This window comes from Cucurbita pepo, chromosome LG15 (genome assembly GCF_002806865.2).
Source record: "Cucurbita pepo subsp. pepo cultivar mu-cu-16 chromosome LG15, ASM280686v2, whole genome shotgun sequence".
NCBI classification, from domain to species: Eukaryota; Viridiplantae; Streptophyta; class Magnoliopsida; order Cucurbitales; family Cucurbitaceae; genus Cucurbita; species Cucurbita pepo.
Window position 1 is genome coordinate 5,198,371 of NC_036652.1, and position 20,492 is coordinate 5,218,862.

At 33.7% G+C, this 20,492-nt stretch overlaps 2 protein-coding genes across 4 annotated transcripts; one reads left to right on the forward strand and one right to left on the reverse strand.

Annotated features, from left to right (window-relative positions):
• Positions 1-7,292: 7,292 nt before the first annotated feature.
• LOC111776239 (glutamate-1-semialdehyde 2,1-aminomutase 2, chloroplastic) lies at positions 7,293-11,785 on the forward strand. Of its 3 annotated transcripts, XM_023655638.1 has the most exons (3): positions 7,717-7,917; positions 8,513-8,686; positions 10,483-11,785. In XM_023655638.1, exons 1-3 carry the CDS (start codon positions 7,747-7,749, stop codon positions 11,548-11,550), a joined length of 1,413 nt encoding a protein of 470 aa, XP_023511406.1. In that variant the 5' UTR covers positions 7,717-7,746; the 3' UTR covers positions 11,551-11,785. The 3 variants fall into 3 exon arrangements, with proteins under 3 accessions (XP_023511405.1, XP_023511406.1, XP_023511404.1); XM_023655637.1 differs by lacking the exons at positions 7,717-7,917; positions 8,513-8,686 and adding an exon at positions 7,293-7,398; XM_023655636.1 differs by lacking the exons at positions 7,717-7,917; positions 8,513-8,686 and adding an exon at positions 9,015-9,213.
• Positions 11,786-15,785: 4,000 nt separating this feature from the next.
• On the reverse strand, positions 15,786-20,031 carry LOC111811105 (soluble inorganic pyrophosphatase 6, chloroplastic-like). The gene is made up of 6 exons (XM_023697834.1): positions 19,665-20,031; positions 18,801-18,961; positions 16,951-17,051; positions 16,654-16,835; positions 16,475-16,573; positions 15,786-16,044 (listed from the first exon to the last, which is right to left on the reverse strand). Exons 1-6 carry the CDS (start codon positions 19,932-19,934, stop codon positions 15,952-15,954), a joined length of 906 nt encoding a protein of 301 aa, XP_023553602.1. The 5' UTR covers positions 19,935-20,031; the 3' UTR covers positions 15,786-15,951.
• Positions 20,032-20,492: the final 461 nt, after the last annotated feature.

Below are 20,492 nucleotides of genomic sequence, written 5' to 3' on the forward strand. Positions count from 1 at the left end.
AGCGCCCTGGGGATTCACACTCGCACGTGTGAGTCGTGTGTAGGGAAGAAGTACACATCCAATTTGTCCGAGACTGGAGGCCACCCCTAAGATGATTAAAGATAGGTCCCTAAATCATGACTGCATGTGTTTGCATTTGCATGGCCCCTATAGTGGGGCCACTTACTGAGTATTCTTTGAAATATTCAAGCCGTGTGCCACATCATTTTTCAGGTAAAGGGCAAGGCGCACTTGTACGGAGGACGGCAGCATCGCGAGCAGAGACTGTAGCACGTGCATAAGATAGATTCATATTTAAATTCTTAGTTTTAAGTTAGAATAGGTTGTTTTGCATTCTATTGTTTTAAATTATTTTGTATTTATTTTTATTTTCTATAAATTTTAGTATTTTGTATTTAAACACGTAAGACCATGACTGTGTTTTCGAGAGAAAAGTTGTTTTAAATGTTTTTGAAGTTTACGTTATAAATGATGTTCATGTAAGAGTTATATTTCCGCTTTATAGATAAGCAAGAGACGTTAGTGACGACTCTAGATATGTGGAAATTTAGGGTCGTCACATTACATTTTAAAATATTTTGACTTGAAAAATCTCAACACAATCTTTAGAGAGATTGCAATTGTGTGTGAAATCGACAGCAGTAGCTACTCTTTGTATCGCTTCACTAAAATATCTAATGAGAAAGAATTAGGTATATTATATTTGAAATAATGTAGGCACATTTGGTCTAGAAATATTTTGTTTGGTGCTTTTGCTTCAAAAAACATGTATGGTCTCCTCATTATTTTTTGAATTGTCTAACTAGTCTCCTCTTATTTACCTATAATGTTTTAGATCGGTATTTATTAGGATAAAAAGGAAATCGAAAATATATAAAGTCTCCTTTTATTTACCTATAATGTTTTAGATTAGTATTTATTCGGATAAAAAGGAAATCGAAAGTATATAAAGTTCGAAATGTCCACGGGTCGGGACGGTGCAGAATGTTCCTATCACCCCTCTCATTTTATATCTAGCAAAATTGGTAGAATCAAGATTTGAAATTATAAAAAACAAAATATTCAATATTAAAAAAATAAAATTAAAAATAGAATAAAAAATATTTAAAATTACATACGAAAAAAATTAAATTTTTACTATTTTTTATTATTAACAAAATATTTGAAATTATAAAAATAAAATATTTAATATTACAATGAATTAAAAAAAAAAATTATTTTTACTATTAAATGAATAAACAAAATATTTAAAATTACATATGAAAACAATAAAAAAAAATTATTTTTTTTAATATGAAAAAAATATTTAAAATTATAAAGAAAATAGGAATAAAAGTCCTACTCTTGTTATCCCCTCCAAATCTTGTTAGTTTTTCACCAACCATATTTTATTTGTTTTTGGGTTGAAATATGTTTTGTTAGTTGAGATCCTATTACTTTTATTTTTTCTCATATTTTGGTTTGTAATTATGATAGTAATGTTTGACGGTTTGATTACCGTGGTCGTGTGAACAACGTGACCTTTACAGATTAGTGTTGTGTTATTCATCTCTTTAATTACATGGATAGTGGGGCTCTATGACCAATAGTGTGAACGGGATTCACAAATATACATTTACATTTGATTTTGAAATACAATTGTTTTTATGATTATTATGTCTATCGTCAATTTAAGTTAAGCAATTTTGAAGATGAAAATCTATTCTCTCATGATTGTACTTCTGTAGCTTGTCGAATATTTACATGACTATCGAGAGATAATCTAATTAACTATCGAATGCTTATGCAATGACTCGAGTATAATTTGTTCGACTTTATAGGTGGAATTATATGTTTGGACTGTTTTAGGTGGTTTTTCATTTAACTTTAGTCTATACATTGCAATAAAATTTTATATTTTTCCTTTTTTATATCTTTTTTTTACACTTTTTATATTTTTTTTTTACCATCCATATAATTGTTGGGGTAGGTGAGTAAGTGTTGGTGCACCATCCATTTATGGTAATGTGCACCGCTCATAAAGTTCATTTCATATTTCATCAAAATAATATATGGGTGTTCTTCAAAAAAAAATTAAAACTTCGTTTCGATAATTATTCATGGAAGGTAGGTGTTATTGGTAATGAATAACAATATTTTACTTTTTTTCCCTACTCGCTTTCTGAGAAAAGGTTTCTACAGTATATTGACAATTCAATCTCTTTTAGGTTTTTTGAACTCCAGTAAATTCAATTTCTTTTAGGTTTTTTGAACTCCAATAACTATAGATGGTTTGTAGGTCATTTTTTGTATCTACCCGTTACTAACTGACATCATCGACAATGCACTCCGACGACTATTCATAAATTTCAAAATATTTTCAGGACCATCCAGTAAAACATTTAAAACCAGCCACTTAAAACAACCAAAGTAAATTCTTGAAGCTAAAGCACAAGTCCACAATATTAGTATAGGTGCAGAAACTTTTATAATTTTATATTTATGTCAAATAATAATAAATAAAAAAAGAGATAAATAAATCTTTCCTCAGTAATCAAAAACCTAATCCAAAATTCCAATCAAAGGAGTAATAGAAGTGTTGTTGAAGTTGCTTACACAAAGCAAGATACGTGAGAAAAACGAGGCGATCCTTAGCCCCGGTTTGATGAATATTAGTATGGGTGCAGAAATATTTGAGATATTTAAGTTTCTAAAGTCCAATTAATCGTCCCAAAAGTAAAAACAACTAATTTATTCGTTCGTTCTCATCCTCGATTATCACCGGCTCTACGCACTTTGCATGCATGCACAACATGCAATTCGCTAACGTAGGTTTTGTCCACGATTGGAGAGCTCTACTACGTAGAGTATCTCTATTTCTCTCAATAAAACTCGCTATCTCGTTGAATTTCTCCACCAAATCATACCCCATGTTGTAACTTTCTTTGCATTGGTTGCATTTGACGTCGACCGTGATTGTGAGGATGCGGTTTGCTTGGAGGTAAGCGAGTTCGTGGACTACGGCTCGACAGGTTGTGGACCATGGATATGGTGGTGTCGATCCGCGTGTTGTTTGGTCTACTTCTTTGGCATCTTTGATTGGATTGTGGAACTTGAGGGGAGTGATGTGGGATTACGACCTGTTGGGGTGATGTCGATGGTATTGGGTCGATACTTGATTGTTGTTGTGAGACTGTTGCTGGTGTCATTGTAAATTGGGGCGGTGGCAACGGCGACTGTGGACGTAATTGGGGGGTGGCGACGGTAGATGGAGAGAGGGCGTGGTGACGGGAGACGGAGAGAGAGTCTAAGTTCGAGATCGATTGGAGTGTTATTTTCTAGATTTGGCATCGAAAATTATTCGAAAATGTTGGTATGCATATGAAGAACTAAGTTAACCGAGTTGAAATTGTGATGAGAGAGTAAGGTATTATGTAAAATTAAAATGTCTCCATCCCTTCAAAAGAAAATATTAGAGATAATTTAGTAAAATCTTTTTAATCAATTTAAACACTAAAATTTCAGAATCCATAAAATAATTATATTTCGTTTTAAAAATGGAAAAATATTAGATAAAATTGGTTATAATGAAATTAATTTTCATTAATTTTTAATTAATTAATTAGAAATTAATCAAAACTGAGTATTGATAAAAATATTAGATAAAATTGATTATAATTAAATTATTTTTCATTAATTTTTCATTTCTTATTATAATTAGTTAATAATTCTCGCATCAAATTATTTTTAATTAATTAATTAGAAATTAATCAAAGGTGAATAATAATAACAAAAAAAATATTAAGAGGTAAAATATTGAAACAAAGAATTACTAAAAACTCTATTTAAAATTTAAGGGAGAGAATATAATATTTTAAAATTTAAACGGAATAAAAAAAAATTAAAAGGTAATTATTTAAAAGGTAATTTTTTAAAATTTAAAAAACTCAAAATTTAAAATTAGGTTCAAATATAAGGTAATTATTTAAAAGGTAATTTTTTAAAATTTAACCACAACAAAAACTCAAAATTTAAAATTAAGTTCAAATATAACATTTATACAGTTTTTTTTTTTTTTTTTTATCAAATTCCAACCTTAAAATTTAAACTAAAAATCCATAAAATAATTATATTTGGTTTCAATTGAAAAATATTAAATAAAATTTGTTGTAACTAAATTAATTTTCATTAATTTTTCATCACTATTATAATTAACTAAAAAATTTCTCGCATCAAATTATTTTTAATTAATTAATTAGAAATTAATCCAGAATAAATATTAATAATAAAATATTAGGTAAAATGAATTATAATTAAATTAATTTTCATTAATTTTTAATCACTTATTATAACTAATTAAAAATTCTCACATCAAATTATTTCTAATTAATTAATTAGAAGTTAATAATGAGTATTAATAAAAATTAAGGGCAAAAGTATAAAATATTGAAATACACTACCTATCTAAAAATTACATTTAAAATTGTAGGGAAAAAATATAATATTTTAAAATTTTAAGATGAAAAAAAAAAAAATNTTTGGCATCGAAAATTATTCGAGAATGTTGGTATGCATACAAAGAACTAAGTTAACCGAGTTGAAATTGTGATGAGAGAGTAAGGTATTATGTAAAATTAAAATGTCTCCATCCCTTCAAAAGAAAATATTAGAGATAATTTAGTAAAATCTTTTTAATCAATTTAAACACAAAAATTTCAGAATCCATAAAATAATTATATTTCGTTTTAAAAATTGAAAAATATTAGATAAAATTGGTTATAATGAAATTAATTTTCATTAATTTTTAATTAATTAATTAGAAATTAATCAAAGGTGAATAATAATAACAAAAAAAATATTAAGAGGTAAAATATTGAAACAAAGAATTACTAAAAACTCTATTTAAAATTTAAGGGAGAGAATATAATATTTTAAAATTTAAACGGAATAAAAAAAAATTAAAAGGTAATTATTTAAAAGGTAATTTTTTAAAATTTAAAAAACTCAAAATTTAAAATTAGGTTCAAATATAAGGTAATTATTTAAAAGGTAATTTTTTAAAATTTAACCACAACAAAAACTCAAAATTTAAAATTAAGTTCAAATATAACATTTATACAGTTTTTTTTTTTTTTTTTTATCAAATTCCAACCTTAAAATTTAAACTAAAAATCCATAAAATAATTATATTTGGTTTCAATTGAAAAATATTAAATAAAATTTGTTGTAACTAAATTAATTTTCATTAATTTTTCATCACTATTATAATTAACTAAAAAATTTCTCGCATCAAATTATTTTTAATTAATTAATTAGAAATTAATCCAGAATAAATATTAATAATAAAATATTAGGTAAAATGAATTATAATTAAATTAATTTTCATTAATTTTTAATCACTTATTATAACTAATTAAAAATTCTCACATCAAATTATTTCTAATTAATTAATTAGAAGTTAATAATGAGTATTAATAAAAATTAAGGGCAAAAGTATAAAATATTGAAATACACTACCTATCTAAAAATTACATTTAAAATTGTAGGGAAAAAATATAATATTTTAAAATTTTAAGATGAAAAAAAAAAAAATTAAAATGTATTTTTTAAAATTTAACACAAAAAAAACACTCAAAATTTAAAAGAAGGTATTAATATAAAAAAGAAAAAATTAAATTCCAGAATAAAATATAAAATTATTTAAACGATTTTTTTATTTATTTGAGTATATTTGAGTATGTTATGTCAGTCAAAATTATTTTGATTATTATACTCCAAAAAAATTATTTTTATTCTTATATACAAAAAAATTTAACAAAAATAAATATTCTTTTAATTCATTTTTATATATAAAAGAAAATAGAAAATCTTATGAAATATTTTTTAAAAGAAATATAAAAACAAATATTTTAAATTTTTATATAAATCAAAAAATAGGAAATCTTAATATTTATGAGAAGAAATATAAAAACAAAAATTTTAAAAAGAAAATATGTAAATCAATATCTAAATTTTAAAAAAATCAAATTTATTTTAAAATGACATTAACATTTTTTTTAACCATTAAAAAAACATTTTTGTTAACTAAAATTTGATAATTTACCAAAATCTTTTTTCAAATTAATCCATAAAATTATAATCAAGAATCCATAAAATAATATATCGAAATATTAAATAAAATTGATTAAATTAATTTTCATTAATTTTTCATCACTATTATAATTAATTAAAAATTCTCACATCAAATTATTTTTAATTAATTAATTAAAAATTATTCAGATATTAATAAAAATTGAGGGGAGAAGTGAAATACAAGAACACTATAAAAACTACTTGATAAAATATATTTATATCTTTAAAATTAAGAGATAAAATATAATATTTTTTAAAAAAATTAAAGACACAAAAACTCATTTTATTTATTTAAATATTTTATATCACTCAAAATTATTTTGATTATGGTACTTCTAAAAAAATCATTTTTATACAAAAATCTTAATAAAAATAAATACTCTTTTAATTCATTTTTATCTATAATCAAATTTTAGGTAATCTCAATATAAAAACAAAAATTTTAAAAGGAAAATTTCTAAATTTTAAAAAATAAAATTTATTTTAAAATGATATTAATAGTTGGGTAAGAATTAAGAAAAACAACAATATAAAAACAAAAAAATTTAAAAGGAAAATATTCTAAATTTTAAAATGATATTAACATAGGTAAGAATTAAGAAAACAAAGGTTGTTGTTAATGATAATTTAGCCAAATCTTTCTATCAAATTCAAACACTAAAATTTCAACTACAGTCCATAAAATAATTATATGTCGTTTCAATTGAGAAATATTAGATAAAATTGATTATAATTTGTAACACCCGAACTTCAACGGAAAAGTTTTCGTCTTATATTGAACTCCCTAGATTTGATTGAGAATCTTAAAGACCAAATTTTGAAATGAAGTAGAAAAATATTTAGAAATATGTTAGGAACTCAAAAATATAAATAAAAAAAATAAAGAAAAGAGTAAAGAACTAAAAAACCTAAANAAATTAAGTAGAAATTAATCAAAACGGATATTAATAAAAAAAATATTAGATAAAATGGATTATAATTAAATTAATTTTTATTAATTTTTTATCACTTATTATAATTAATTAAAAATTCTCGCATCAAATTATTTTTAATTAATTAATTAGAAATTAATCAAAGGTGGATAATAATAAAAAAAAAATTAAGAGAAAAAAGTACTCAAAACTCCATTTAAAATTTAAGGAGAAAAAATATAATATTTTAAATTCCATTTAAANGATAATAATCGATTCTGTAAAGGGTTCCCACATGTGGGATATTGACGGTAATGAATATGTTGATTATGTGGGTTCTTGGGGACCGGCGATTATTGGTCATGCTGATGATGAGGTACAATTCCACCAGTTTATATACTTCAATTTGTTTCTACTTGTGTTGTAGTTTCTGTTACTTGGAGTCTTCTGCCTTGCTTCTCAATCTAAAGTTCTTCGTCCTTAATGTAACGGCCCAAGTTCACCACTAGCAAACATTGACTTCTTTGGACTTTCCCTTTCAAGCTTAACGTTTTTAAAACGCGTCTGCTAGGGAGAGGTTTCTACACCCTTATANAAATTGAAGGGGAAAAAATATAATATTTTAAAATTTAATTCAAATAAAATTATAAGGGTGGCTGACGTGGTGCCTATATATACATTCTCTTATCTTCTTCCATCTTTTAACACAGTTTCCAGGGAGAAAATGGCGGTCACTCTTGCTGGCTTCGTCAGAATCGGCCTTCCATGCGCCACTAAGTTATCTCGTACCTCTTCACGGTCCGCTCGTTTTGGCCGTGTCAAAATGGCCGTCACTCTCGATGAGAAGAAGAATTTCACTCTCAACAAATCTGAAGAGGCTTTCAATGCTGCCAAGGTACATTTCTTGTTTTCATTCACTTTTATCCTTCCACGTCCATGGAATCTTTCGGATTGTTTGGTGAAACTCCTCTTTTTGTAATCGTTGGCTTTTTCTCTGTTCGCATTAGGTTTTGAGTCTGTGTTTAGATATGTTTGATTGAGGATGAGAATTCGATTTGAATTCCATGGTCTGTGATTCTGATTCCTAGTGGCGATTTTAATGACCTAGGAGTGCGATCAGAGTTTTATTGTAACGCGCATTTTGTGGTTTTGTTGTGATTTGTTCGACTTTCGACGTCCTGATGGTGAAAATAGTTTTGAACGCTTTTGGAAATTGTATGCAGGAGCTAATGCCTGGTGGAGTGAATTCCCCTGTTTTTCTCTGTTCGCATTAGGTTTTGAGTCTGTGTTTAGATATGTTTGATTGAGGATGAGAATTCGATTTGAATTCCATGGTCTGTGATTCTGATTTCTAGTGGCGATTTTAATGACCTAGGAGTGCGATCAGAGTTTTATTGTAACGCGCATTTTGTGGTTTTGTTGTGATTTGTTCGACGTTCGACGTCCTGATGGTGAAAATAGTTTTGAACGCTTTTGAAAATTGTATGCAGGAGCTAATGCCTGGTGGAGTGAATTCCCCTGTTCGTGCCTTCAAATCTGTTGGTGGACAACCGATAATAATCGATTCTGTAAAGGGTTCCCACATGTGGGATATTGACGGTAATGAATATGTTGATTATGTGGGTTCTTGGGGACCGGCGATTATTGGTCATGCTGATGATGAGGTACAATTCCACCAGTTTATATACTTCAATTTGTTTCTACTTGTGTTGTAGTTTCTGTTACTTGGAGTCTTCTGCCTTGCTTCTCAATCTAAAGTTCTTCGTCCTTAATGTAACGGCCCAAGTTCACCACTAGCAAACATTGACTTCTTTGGACTTTCCCTTTCAAGCTTAACGTTTTTAAAACGCGTCTGCTAGGGAGAGGTTTCTACACCCTTATAAAGAGTGTTTCGTGGATCTCATAATTCACCCCCTCCGAGGCCCAGCGTCCTCGCTGGCACTCGTTCCTTTCTCCAATCGNGTTCGACGTCCTGATGGTGAAAATAGTTTTGAACGCTTTTGAAAATTGTATGCAGGAGCTAATGCCTGGTGGAGTGAATTCCCCTGTTCGTGCCTTCAAATCTGTTGGTGGACAACCGATAATAATCGATTCTGTAAAGGGTTCCCACATGTGGGATATTGACGGTAATGAATATGTTGATTATGTGGGTTCTTGGGGACCGGCGATTATTGGTCATGCTGATGATGAGGTACAATTCCACCAGTTTATATACTTCAATTTGTTTCTACTTGTGTTGTAGTTTCTGTTACTTGGAGTCTTCTGCCTTGCTTCTCAATCTAAAGTTCTTCGTCCTTAATGTAACGGCCCAAGTTCACCACTAGCAAACATTGACTTCTTTGGACTTTCCCTTTCAAGCTTAACGTTTTTAAAACGCGTCTGCTAGGGAGAGGTTTCTACACCCTTATAAAGAGTGTTTCGTGGATCTCATAATTCACCCCCTCCGAGGCCCAGCGTCCTCGCTGGCACTCGTTCCTTTCTCCAATCGATGTGGGACCCCCACCAAATCCACCCCCTCCAGGGCCTAGCGTCCTTGCTGGCACATCATCGCCTCATGTCTACCCTCCTTCGGGGCTTAGCCTCCTCAATGGCACATCGCTTGGTGTCTGGCTCTAATACCATTTGTAACAACTCAAGCCCACCGCTTGCCAATATTGTCCTCTTTGGCCTTTCCCTTTCGGGCTTACCCTCCAGGTTTTTAAAACACGTCGCCCCCCTTCGGGGCTTAACCTCCTCGATAGCACATTGCCCCGGTGTCTGGCTCTAATACCATTTGTAACAGCCCAAGCCCACCGCTAGCCGATATTGGCCTCTTTAGGCTTACCCTTTATATCGCTAGTCTGGAATTTTTCTTAGCTGAAACCTCCTTGGGGAGACCCCTAATAGTGAATAGTGATGATCAGCTGGCCATTTGATTCCTATTTTTACTTCATATCTATTCTATGGGAAATGCAATAACGACCTCTCTAACCTTCAATGATAAAGCACAGTGTTCTTCTTTCTATTATATATTCATCTAAGGAATAGACTTCATTTGGAGGCTTGGAGCAAAGTGTCGGTTTTAGAGGCATATGGCATGAACATGATTCATATTTGTTTTAGAGGCATATGCATGAACATGCTATCTCTATAATAGAAAAGAACAGGAGGAATTACATGGAAAAAAGTAGCTGGATACTATGGAACTATATATTTGATCTAAATGGCAGAGAAAGCCACAAAGATATCAGTTGAACTTTGCTCCGAAAACGAGTACGAACAATGTGTGGAGCATATTGTATCTTCTAAAAATTTACAGGTTTAAATCTCTAGATATCATATAAATTATGATTCACCATATCCGAACTCTAAGAGATACGAACGTAAACTTTTTAGAAGTTGATGAATGTATAATTTTGTTTGTCCTAACTTTTTTTAAAGGACATGTTCATAGATATTCATCACAATAATATTCTCATAGGTACTTGCAGCTCTAGCTGAAACAATGAAGAAAGGAACTAGCTTTGGTGCTCCATGCCTTTTGGAAAATGTTTTAGCTGAGATGGTGATATCTGCTGTTCCAAGCATAGAAATGGTTCGGTTTGTTAACTCCGGTACCGAAGCATGCATGGGCGTGCTTCGGCTTGCCCGTGCTTTTACTGGCAAGGAGAAACTCATAAAATTTGAGGGATGCTACCATGGCCATGCTGATCCATTTCTTGTCAAGGCTGGTAGTGGAGTGGCAACGTTGGGCCTTCCCGATTCTCCTGGCGTCCCGAAAGCAGCTACCTCGGAAACTCTTACTGCCCCGTTCAATGACATAGCAGCTGTAGAAGCCATTTTCAATGCCAATAAAGGAGAGATTGCTGCAATTATCCTTGAGCCTGTTGTTGGAAATTCTGGTTTCATTCCTCCAAAACCAGATTTTCTAAATGCCATACGCAAACTCACCAAGGAAAACAACGCTCTCCTCATCTTCGATGAGGTCATGACAGGATTCCGCTTGTCTTACGGTGGAGCTCAGGAGTATTTCGGAATAACACCCGACTTAACAACGCTCGGAAAGATCATTGGTGGTGGTCTACCCGTCGGTGCATATGGAGGACGAAGAGAGATTATGGAAATGGTAGCACCAGCAGGACCAATGTACCAGGCAGGTACCTTAAGTGGGAATCCATTAGCAATGACTGCAGGGATACACACACTAAAGCGATTGAAAGAACCAGGAACCTATGAATATCTAGACAAGATCACGAGCGAACTTGTTGAAGGCTTGGTGAGTGCTGGGAAGAAGGCGGGGCATGCAATATGTGGAGGGTACATAAACGGGATGTTCGGGTTTTTCTTCACCGATGGTCCTGTTCATAACTTTGAAGATGCTAAAAAGAGTGACACTGCCAAGTTTGGGAGGTTTCACAGGGGAATGTTGGAGCAAGGTGTATACCTTGCGCCTTCACAGTTTGAGGCAGGGTTTACCAGCTTGGCGCATACTTCTGAAGATATTCAACATACTATAGCTGCAGCTGAGAAGGTTTTCAAGCAAATTTAGTTTAGATTCATTATTGGTTTCAGTTTTCTTGTAGCATTATGGTGTGGTCTGTAGATGAGTTGCCTCTTAGGAGATTTGTATCTGAGTGAGTTGTGTAGTGTAATGTTTGTTGTCGAAGACTATGCAGTAATCTCTGTATAATTCTTGTTTTCTACTGGCTGTTGACCTTGTAAGAAAATCGAATTTACGGCATCAATGGCAATGGCAATGGCGAAGCGTCGTAGTTTTCTTTTGAGTTCGAGTTCAATAGTAATTGTAATGGGGGAACTCAGTTCTTGGTTCTCATGTTCTATACTAGTTGAACTAGGCTCGGTTTGACATTTAAAGTATTGTGATTGATAGTGTCGGTAGATATTGTCCCTTTTTAGACTTTTCACTTTTCAGCTCAATTTCTGCTAGTAGATATTGTTCTCTTTGAGCTTTTCCATTCCTAGTAGATATTGTCTGCACTCTAGATATTGTCCTCTTTGAGCTTTTTCACTCCTAGTAGATATTGTCGGCACTCTAGATGTTGTCCTCTTTGAGCTTTTTCACTCCTAGTACATATTGTCAGCATTCTTTGAGTTTTTCTGGTCGTCTGCACTCTAGATATTGTTCTAGATATTGTTTCTTTGAGCTTTTCCACTCCTAGTACATATTGTCGGCACTCTTTGAGTTTTTCTTTCCAGATTTTATTGTCGGCACTCTTTGAGTTTTTCTTTCAGACTTCTTTGAGCTTTTCCACTCCTAGTACATATTGTCGGCACTCTTTGAGTTTTTCTTTCAAGATTTTATTGTCGGCACTCTTTTAGTTTTTCTTTCAGACTTTTTCTTAAAGTTTTTAAAACGCACCTTTTTTAGGCTTTCCCTTTCAAGCTTTCCCTCAGTTTTTAAAACGCGATTGTTAAGGAGATGTTTCCCCTCAAGGTTTTTAAAACGCGATTGTTAAGGAGATTTTCCACATTTTTTTAAAGAATGTTTCGTTTCCCTCTCCAACATCCTTCATGCCCAGCGTCCTCGGTGGCATTCGTTCCTCTCTCCAATTAATGCGGGATCTCACCGTACGAATATGAGATCAACCTCTTGGTCAAAGACACGCGGTTTATACTAGTTAAATTATGTTTAGTTTAGCAACTTAGTCATTGCAATTGAAGGTAGGGCCATGAGACCATCATGATGCCTTTTAACTCTTATTTGTAACCAAACCACCTATCTAATAACCATTATACCCTTACTATTCCCAAAAACATCTCCTATCACTCCCTTATCTGTATGGAATGACAGACCCTTACTATTCCCAAAAACATCTCCTATCACTCCCTTATCTGTATGGAATGACAGTATAGTTTGTTCATTAATATCCCTTATCTGTATGGAATGACAGTATAGTTTGTTCATTAATATTAGTTATTTTCAAAACAAAAAATAATAAGATTTTATCTCAGAAAATTAAACAACCATCGTGAACAATCTTATTATTATTTTTAAACAAATGAATTTATTATCAAATGAGATCTGAGAACACAATGATTTGATCTCAGAAAGTTGGATGCCAATGATATAACACCAAGCTATGATCAGAGTGTCACGGTCATGCTCATCCAAGGCGTGTTGTCCATGGCTGCATTGTCCATGACAAGTCAAACCCTTTATGTCTTTCCATGTTTTAGTGTTTTACTTTTCTATTTATATGGAGTATGACGTTTCAGAAAATCATGTCTAGGCCGGCCAGACATGAAATGCCTCAGGATGTACTATAGGGGATATGACTAGTTGTCAACCTTCATGTTCTAGTGTTTTACATGAAATGCCTCATAATGGAATGTACTATAGGGGATATGACTAGTTGTCAACTTTCCATGTTCTAGTGTTTTACATGAAATGTCTCAGAATGTACTATAGAGGATATGAATAGTTGTCAACGAGGATATGACTAGTTGTCAACGAGGATATGACTAGTTGTCAACTTTCCACTCAGAATGTACTATAGAGGATATGAATAGTTATAGGATATGACTCGTTGTCAACTTTCTATGTTCTAGTATTTTACTTTTGTATTTCTAGGGAGCATGACGTTTCGAAAAAATCATGTCTAGATCTGCCAGACGTTTCAAAAAAATCATGTCTAGATCTGCCAGACATGAAATGCCTCAGAATGTACTATGGGGGATATGACTAGTTGTCAACTTTTCATGTTCTAGTGTTTTACTTTTGTATTACGTTTCAGAAAATTTTCATGTTCTAGTGTTTTACTTTTGTATTACGTTTCAGAAAATTTTCATGTTCTAGTGTTTTACTTTTGTATTACGTTTCAGAAAATTTTCATGTTCTAGTGTTTTACTTTTGTATTACGTTTCAGAAAATTTTCATGTTCTAGTGTTTTACTTTTGTATTACGTTTCAGAAAATTTTCATGTTCTAGTGTTTTACTTTTGTATTACGTTTCAGAAAATTTTCATGTTCTAGTGTTTTACTTTTGTATTACGTTTCAGAAAATTTTCATGTTCTAGTGTTTTACTTTTGTATTACGTTTCAGAAAATTTTCATGTTCTAGTGTTTTACTTTTGTATTACGTTTCAGAAAATTTTCATGTTCTAGTTTTAGAACATTTCTAAGAAGTATGAAGTTTTAGAAAAATCATGCCTAGGCCTACCAGACATGAAATGGCTCAGAATGTACTATGGAGGATATGATTAGTTGTCAACTTTACCAGACATGAAATGCCTCAGAATGTACTATGGAGGATATGATTAGTTGTCAACTTCTCCCTACCAATAGTTATGTAGGAGGATATGATTAGTTGTCAACTCCTCCTTACCAATAGTTATGTAGGGAGGATATGATTAGTTGTCAACTCCTCCCTACCAATACTACCTCCTTACCAATAGTTATGTAAGGAGGATATGATTAGTTGTCAACCCCTGAGGATATGATTAGTTGTGGATATGATTAGTTGTCAACCCCTGAGGATATGATTAGTTGTCAACCCCTGAGGATATGATTAGTTGTCAACCCCTCCCTTCCAATAGTAATGTAGGTTTCAACCCCTCCCTTCCATTAGTTGTCAACCCCTCCCTTCCAATAGTTACCCTTCCAATAGTTATGTAGGTTTCAACCCCTCCCTTCCAATAGTTATGTAGGTTGGATATGATTAGTTGGATATGATCCCTACCAATAGTTATGTACTGAGGATATGATTAGTTGTACCAATAGTTATGTACTGAGGATATGATTAGTTGTCAACTTCTCCCTACCAAGAGTTATATACTGTGAGTCGTTGTTGTTACTCTCTTGCTTGCATATATAATGTCTCTTTCAAAATCTCTCTTTCAAAAATCTCTTTCTACCCCCGTTTTCTAAAACCTTCTCTTAAACCGAGGCCAGAGGTTCGAGCATACATCGTTTGGCCGTAGGCAACGTAAAAACAAATTGGTCCTTTCAAGGGAAGAGCAGATACCATACAGAGTACGAATGTGACTGTAGGCAACGTAAAAAGTGAGCACCGTACAATCACAAATCCGCTGTCATCAAGAGTACGAATGTGACACAGAACAGAGCAGACGTTGAATTCAATCAGATTCCCAATCCCGAGTGATCACATGGCTTCGATAAAGTGGACAACACCATTGGTCCTTTCAAGGGAAGAGCAGATACCATACAGAACCCTATGCTATCCATTCCCCATTAGACTTGTCTTTTCACCCAACAAACCCAAAACAAAAGACAAAAAAACAAAACAAAACAAATGAAGAGTTTCACTAAAATTGGCGTGTTCTCTCTAAGTTGGTGGTGAGAATTCCTCGGTAGATTCTTTCCTTGTAAGAGCTCGAGCATACTGCTAGCAGATATTGTCCTCTTCGAGATTACCTTTTCAGGCATTTCCTCGGTTTTAAAGTGTGTCTACTAGATAGAGGTTTCCAAACCCTTATTTTAAAGAATGCTTCATTCCTTCTCCAACCGATGTGAGATCTCACAATTCACCCCTTAGAGGTTAGCATTGTCGTTGGCACACCGCTCGGTGCCTGGATATTGGCACACCGCTCGGTGCCTGGATACTATTTGTAACAGCCTAAAAAAATATCTACTAGCGATGAGTTTGAGCTGTTACATTGATGTTCTCTTCTCTTATTGTATTTTTTACGGTTACAACAATCTTTCCTTTGACAATCCTTTCTTTGTCATTAAGGTAGGGAACTAAATCAAGAATTCTCTTACTTTATCATTATCATCTATAGAATTACTGTGAGTTTTCCGATATAAAAACAAAATCACCAACTGGGCATATATTATTCTGTCTCAACAATGGGAAAATGGGTTCCATGTCATTATAAACATATAAATCAGAAAGCCAGAATTCACAAATCCGCTTTCACTTTGAGCACTAACATAAATAGAACCTGCAGCTTCCTACAATCAATGAACTCTATACAAGAGATAGCTCACCAGAAGGAATTGATCTCTTAACGAGATTGGCCCAAGATTTGTTGGTCTCTTCAATAACTTTAAGGGCATAATCCTGCACCAAGTATGCCATGTTACAACTTAAGCTAAAAGAAGATATAAATCGAACAAAATTAGTTACAATGTCACTTTTTTTTTATTCACTCGGGGTTGGGGACAGCTAGGGGAGATCAAATTTGGGCAGAAAAAGGCTAGATCCAAAGATTGCTTAAATAAAGTGAACGCAATAAGAATTTACTGCTGCTAGTAAAAAGAAAAGGAAGTATGGAAAGATGGGTCACGTGGGATTCCCAACACCCCAATTGTAATACATATATGTATGTATATATATATCAGGTATGTTACACTATAGCAACCATCTTGTATTCGCAGGCAAGCTCTTATGCTGTATTGGTGAATTAAAAATATGATCCCTTTGAGCTATAAACAAAAAATTGCGAAAGGCTCAAAGAATTGAGATTTAGGGATGGAGTTTGTATACGTACCTTGTTTGCAGGCTTGTTTCCCAGACCAAACTTGTTAGCAGGTTTCCCATCAGGGATCTTGTAGTCTCTAAACCAGTCCCTTATAGCAGTTAAAGTTCCCTGCAGGTAACTCTTGGATTAGGTAGGTAAAATCTTTCACTCCATTAGTACATACATATTCTGGTAAAGATGATGAATACCGGGAAATGTTTCTCGACGTCGTCTATATCGTTCACTAGTGAAGCTTTAGGATCATCTAGTGAAATTGCAACTATTTTCCAGTCAAGTTCCCCTTCATCAATCATGGCTAAAGCAGCCAGTGGTTTCACTTTCAGAATCTCACCTATCTTCCGATCACTTTGACCAATTTCAACAACATCAACTACGAAATAAAACAAAATCATTGGGTTTATAATTTGTGACATTTTATTCATTTGGGTTAAGGAAGTTACAAAAGCTGAAAAGAAAGTTCAAGGAAAACAGCCTGTGGTGCATACCGGGATCATTGTCTCCAAATGCACCTTCAACTTCAGAGTTAGCTAAGGATGGATCTTCCCATGTTTGTGGAAGTAATCCGTAATTCCAGTTGATATTGTAACTGTGAGACACAGCAATCAAGTGGTTAAGTATTAAAAGAGACGGTATTCGAGAATCAAATGTCATATGCAAGAGTCTCAAACTAATCATTTAAAAAACGACAAATAAAAACTATGCATATCAATATTCAAGAAACAACTAGAGGTGGAAAGATAGTACTTATGGTTACAACTACATAAGTGTGAGATCCCACATCAGTTGGGGAGGAGAACGAAACACCTTTATAAGGGTGGGAAACCTCTCCCTAGCAGACACGTTTTAAAAACTTTGAGGGGAAGCCTAAAAGGGAAAGCCCAAAGAGGACAATATCTACTTTCAGTGGGGAGGAGAACGAAACACCTTTATAAGGGTGGGAAACCTCTCCCTAGCAGACACGTTTTAAAAACTTTGAGGGGAAGCCTAAAAGGGAAAGCCCAAAGAGGACAATATCTACTTTCAGTGGGGAGGAGAACGAAACACCTTTATAAGGGTGGGAAACCTCTCCCTAGCAGACACGTTTTAAAAACTTTGAGGGGAAGCCTAAAAGGGAAAGCCCAAAGAGGACAATATCTACTTTCAGTGGGGAGGAGAACGAAACACCTTTATAAGGGTGGGAAACCTCTCCCTAGCAGACACGTTTTAAAAACTTTGAGGGGAAGCCTAAAAGGGAAAGCCCAAAGAGGACAATATCTACTTCCAGTGGGCTTGGGCTGTTACAAATGGTATTAGAACCAGACTTCGGGGGATGTGCCAACGAGGAACGTGAGCACCAAAGGGGATGGACACGAGGCGGTGAGCCAGCAATGACGTTGAGCCCCAAAGGGGAGTGGATTGGGGGGTCCTACATCGATTGAGAAGGGAATGAGTGCCAGCGAGGACGCTGGCCCCGAAGAGAAGTGGATTGTGAGATCCCACATCGGTTGGGGAGGAGAACGAAACACTCTTTATAAGGGTGTGGACCTCTCCCTAGCAGACGCGTTTTAAAAACCTTGAGGGGAAGCCCGAAACGGAAAGCCCAAAGAGAACAATATCTGTTAGCGGTGGGCTTGGGCTGTTACAAATGGTATCAGAGCCAGACACCGGGCGATGTGCCAGCGAGGAGCCTGAGCTCCGAAGGGGATGGACACAAGGCGGTGCGCCAGCAATGACGTTGGGCCTCGAAGGGGGTGGATTGGGGAGTCCCACGTCGATTGAAGAAGGAACGCGTGCCAGCAAGGACGCTGGGCCCCGAAGAGGAGTGTATTGTGAGATCTCACATTAGTTGGGGAGGAGAACAAAACACCCCTTATAAGAGTGTGAAAATCTCTCCCTAGCGGATGTGTTTTAAAAACCTTGAGGAAAAGCCCAAAGAGGATAATATCTCCCAAAGAGGATAATATCTACTAGCGGTGGTCTTGGGCTACTACATTAAGATAGTCCAACTCTCCGAGAATTTGAAAAATCTATTAGTGGAGGCTGAAATGGATATTTTGACAACAACTAGAACTGAAGTACAAAAATCTTTTACACGATGTTCTCTCAAAAATAAGTATCTGAAAACCAAATGAAAAATGTTGCTACACTACGATGGACGAACACTAACATTTTCGATGAGAAAAACAGGATACGGCCACTGGGTTGTGCTTTCCACAACCATCCATTTATACGAGTACGCACTTGGCCAACAGCTAACTCTTATTATATCATGTCTAAGTCTAACAAACTTCAATACCCCATAGAGGTCCAGCAATAATATGTAGCAAAGCTAAGCAACAAACACATCGTTTCTTACGGGTAGTATCGAAGCTTTCCCTTTTTGGTATCTTGCTTTATAGGAGTGAACAGCTCGTCTGTTGCAACCTCCATTTTTGCACTGGTTTCTTTAGGAATTTCAACAATGAAGTTGAAAACACCATCCCCCAAATGCAGTGGTATATCATGCCAAGGGGAGACCTACACCATAAATGGCACTTCCTTTATGACATGATGAAATAAAATGTAAAAGAGTGCAGCATTCTTGTTAGTTCATATGAGAACGTAGAATACATTCACTCATAAGACATGAAAAAAGTTCGTTCAAATTAACTTTTTAGACAGCGATAAGAGAAGTAAAATTCAAATTATCTTGTTGATCGAATATCTTAAAGCAAGAACACTTGTTTGATCAGTAAACAAATTTTCAATCTTATAAGCCTAGGAAAACAAAAACATCATATCTGAATCTAACAGAACGCTAACATGATTAATATCTGACACTTCAGAGTTGCAAAGAAAAAATCAATCCCAAATCACGAGTCTCTTATTCGCAGTCCTTCAAATAAATTGTTGGAGAACATAAGGTATCCGCTTGCATAAGGGATATACACCAATACACACAGAAAAACAGGGTCCGTAATCCAAGATCTGCATCCTCGCAATCAATCACAGTTCATAAAATTCTAAAGATCCATCCAAACCAAAATTCGAAATGGCAATCCAATTCGTTAATTGCAATCAAACCCATTCGCCTTACAACCCAAACAATTCATCAAATTCATTACCAAAACACAAACAATTCTCAAAACGACAAATAGAGATTCAAATCCATCAAGTAACATGCCGATACAGAAACGGAAAAAGAACATTAAAAAAACAAAAAAAAAAACAGGGAGCGCACCTTTTTGCCGGACTGATCAGTGAAGAAGACGCGATAGTCAAGGGTTTCAGGCTGACCTTCCTCCTTAGTCTTGACCTCAGGGATGTACAAAGCTTTGCAGGAGAATGATTTTCTGGAGGAAGGGAATGTTCTGGAGAGGCAAATGAAATTGGAGTTGAATGGGAGGGTATGCTTGGGGAGAAAAGAGGTCTTGGAGAGAAAACAGGAGGCGGCGGCGGCGGCGGTGGTGGTGGTGGTGGTGGCATTGGCTAAGACTCTTGCGGCGGCCATGGCTCTGCAGGATTAGGGAGAGGCCTCTGGAGCAGAGTGAAGTGAGGCTTTTTATGGGGAATTTTGAGAGTTAACCACAAAACAAATGGACACCATGGACTGGAGGAGAGAGAGAGAGAATGTATGTGGCCGTTTGATTCGTCAAATTACATTTATACCTTCTCAAAAATAAATTAATTAAAATTAAAATTATATCATAAAATAATTTTTTTAGCTAAATTATTAAAAATATTCTCGAACCACTTTCTAATTTTCAAAAGTTTTAATAATTTAGCTAAAAAAATTATTTTATGATATAATTTTAATTTTAANAAATTTTAAAATTATATTTTATAAATTTTTTAAAATTTAAGAATATTTTACTGTACGGTTATTTTTTTAAGTTTAAACGTTGATATGAACCCTGAGAGATTCATCATACAATATACTTCAATGAAGATGTGAAGAAAAAATGTTGTTGAAATTATCAAAAGATATTTCGATTCATACCACATTGAAGAAGAATGAAGTTTCATTGTTATAAATTTTGGGCGGATCTTTTTTTAATTTATTTTAAGA

Coding starts and splice junctions, on each gene's coding strand:
- LOC111776239 (XM_023655638.1), top strand. CDS start 7,747: ATGGCGGTCACTCTTGCTGGCTTCGTCAGAATCGGCCTTCCATGCGCC. Junction 7,918..8,512: donor AGGCTTTCAATGCTGCCAAG/GTACATTTCTTG, acceptor AATTGTATGCAG/GAGCTAATGCCTGGTGGAGT. Junction 8,687..10,482: donor TTGGTCATGCTGATGATGAG/GTACAATTCCAC, acceptor ATATTCTCATAG/GTACTTGCAGCTCTAGCTGA.
- LOC111811105 (XM_023697834.1), bottom strand. CDS start 19,934: ATGGCCGCCGCAAGAGTCTTAGCCAATGCCACCACCACCACCACCACC. Junction 17,052..18,800: donor GGAAAGCTTCGATACTACCC/GTAAGAAACGAT, acceptor TGTGTCTCACAG/TTACAATATCAACTGGAATT. Junction 16,574..16,653: donor ACGTCGAGAAACATTTCCCG/GTATTCATCATC, acceptor AGTTACCTGCAG/GGAACTTTAACTGCTATAAG.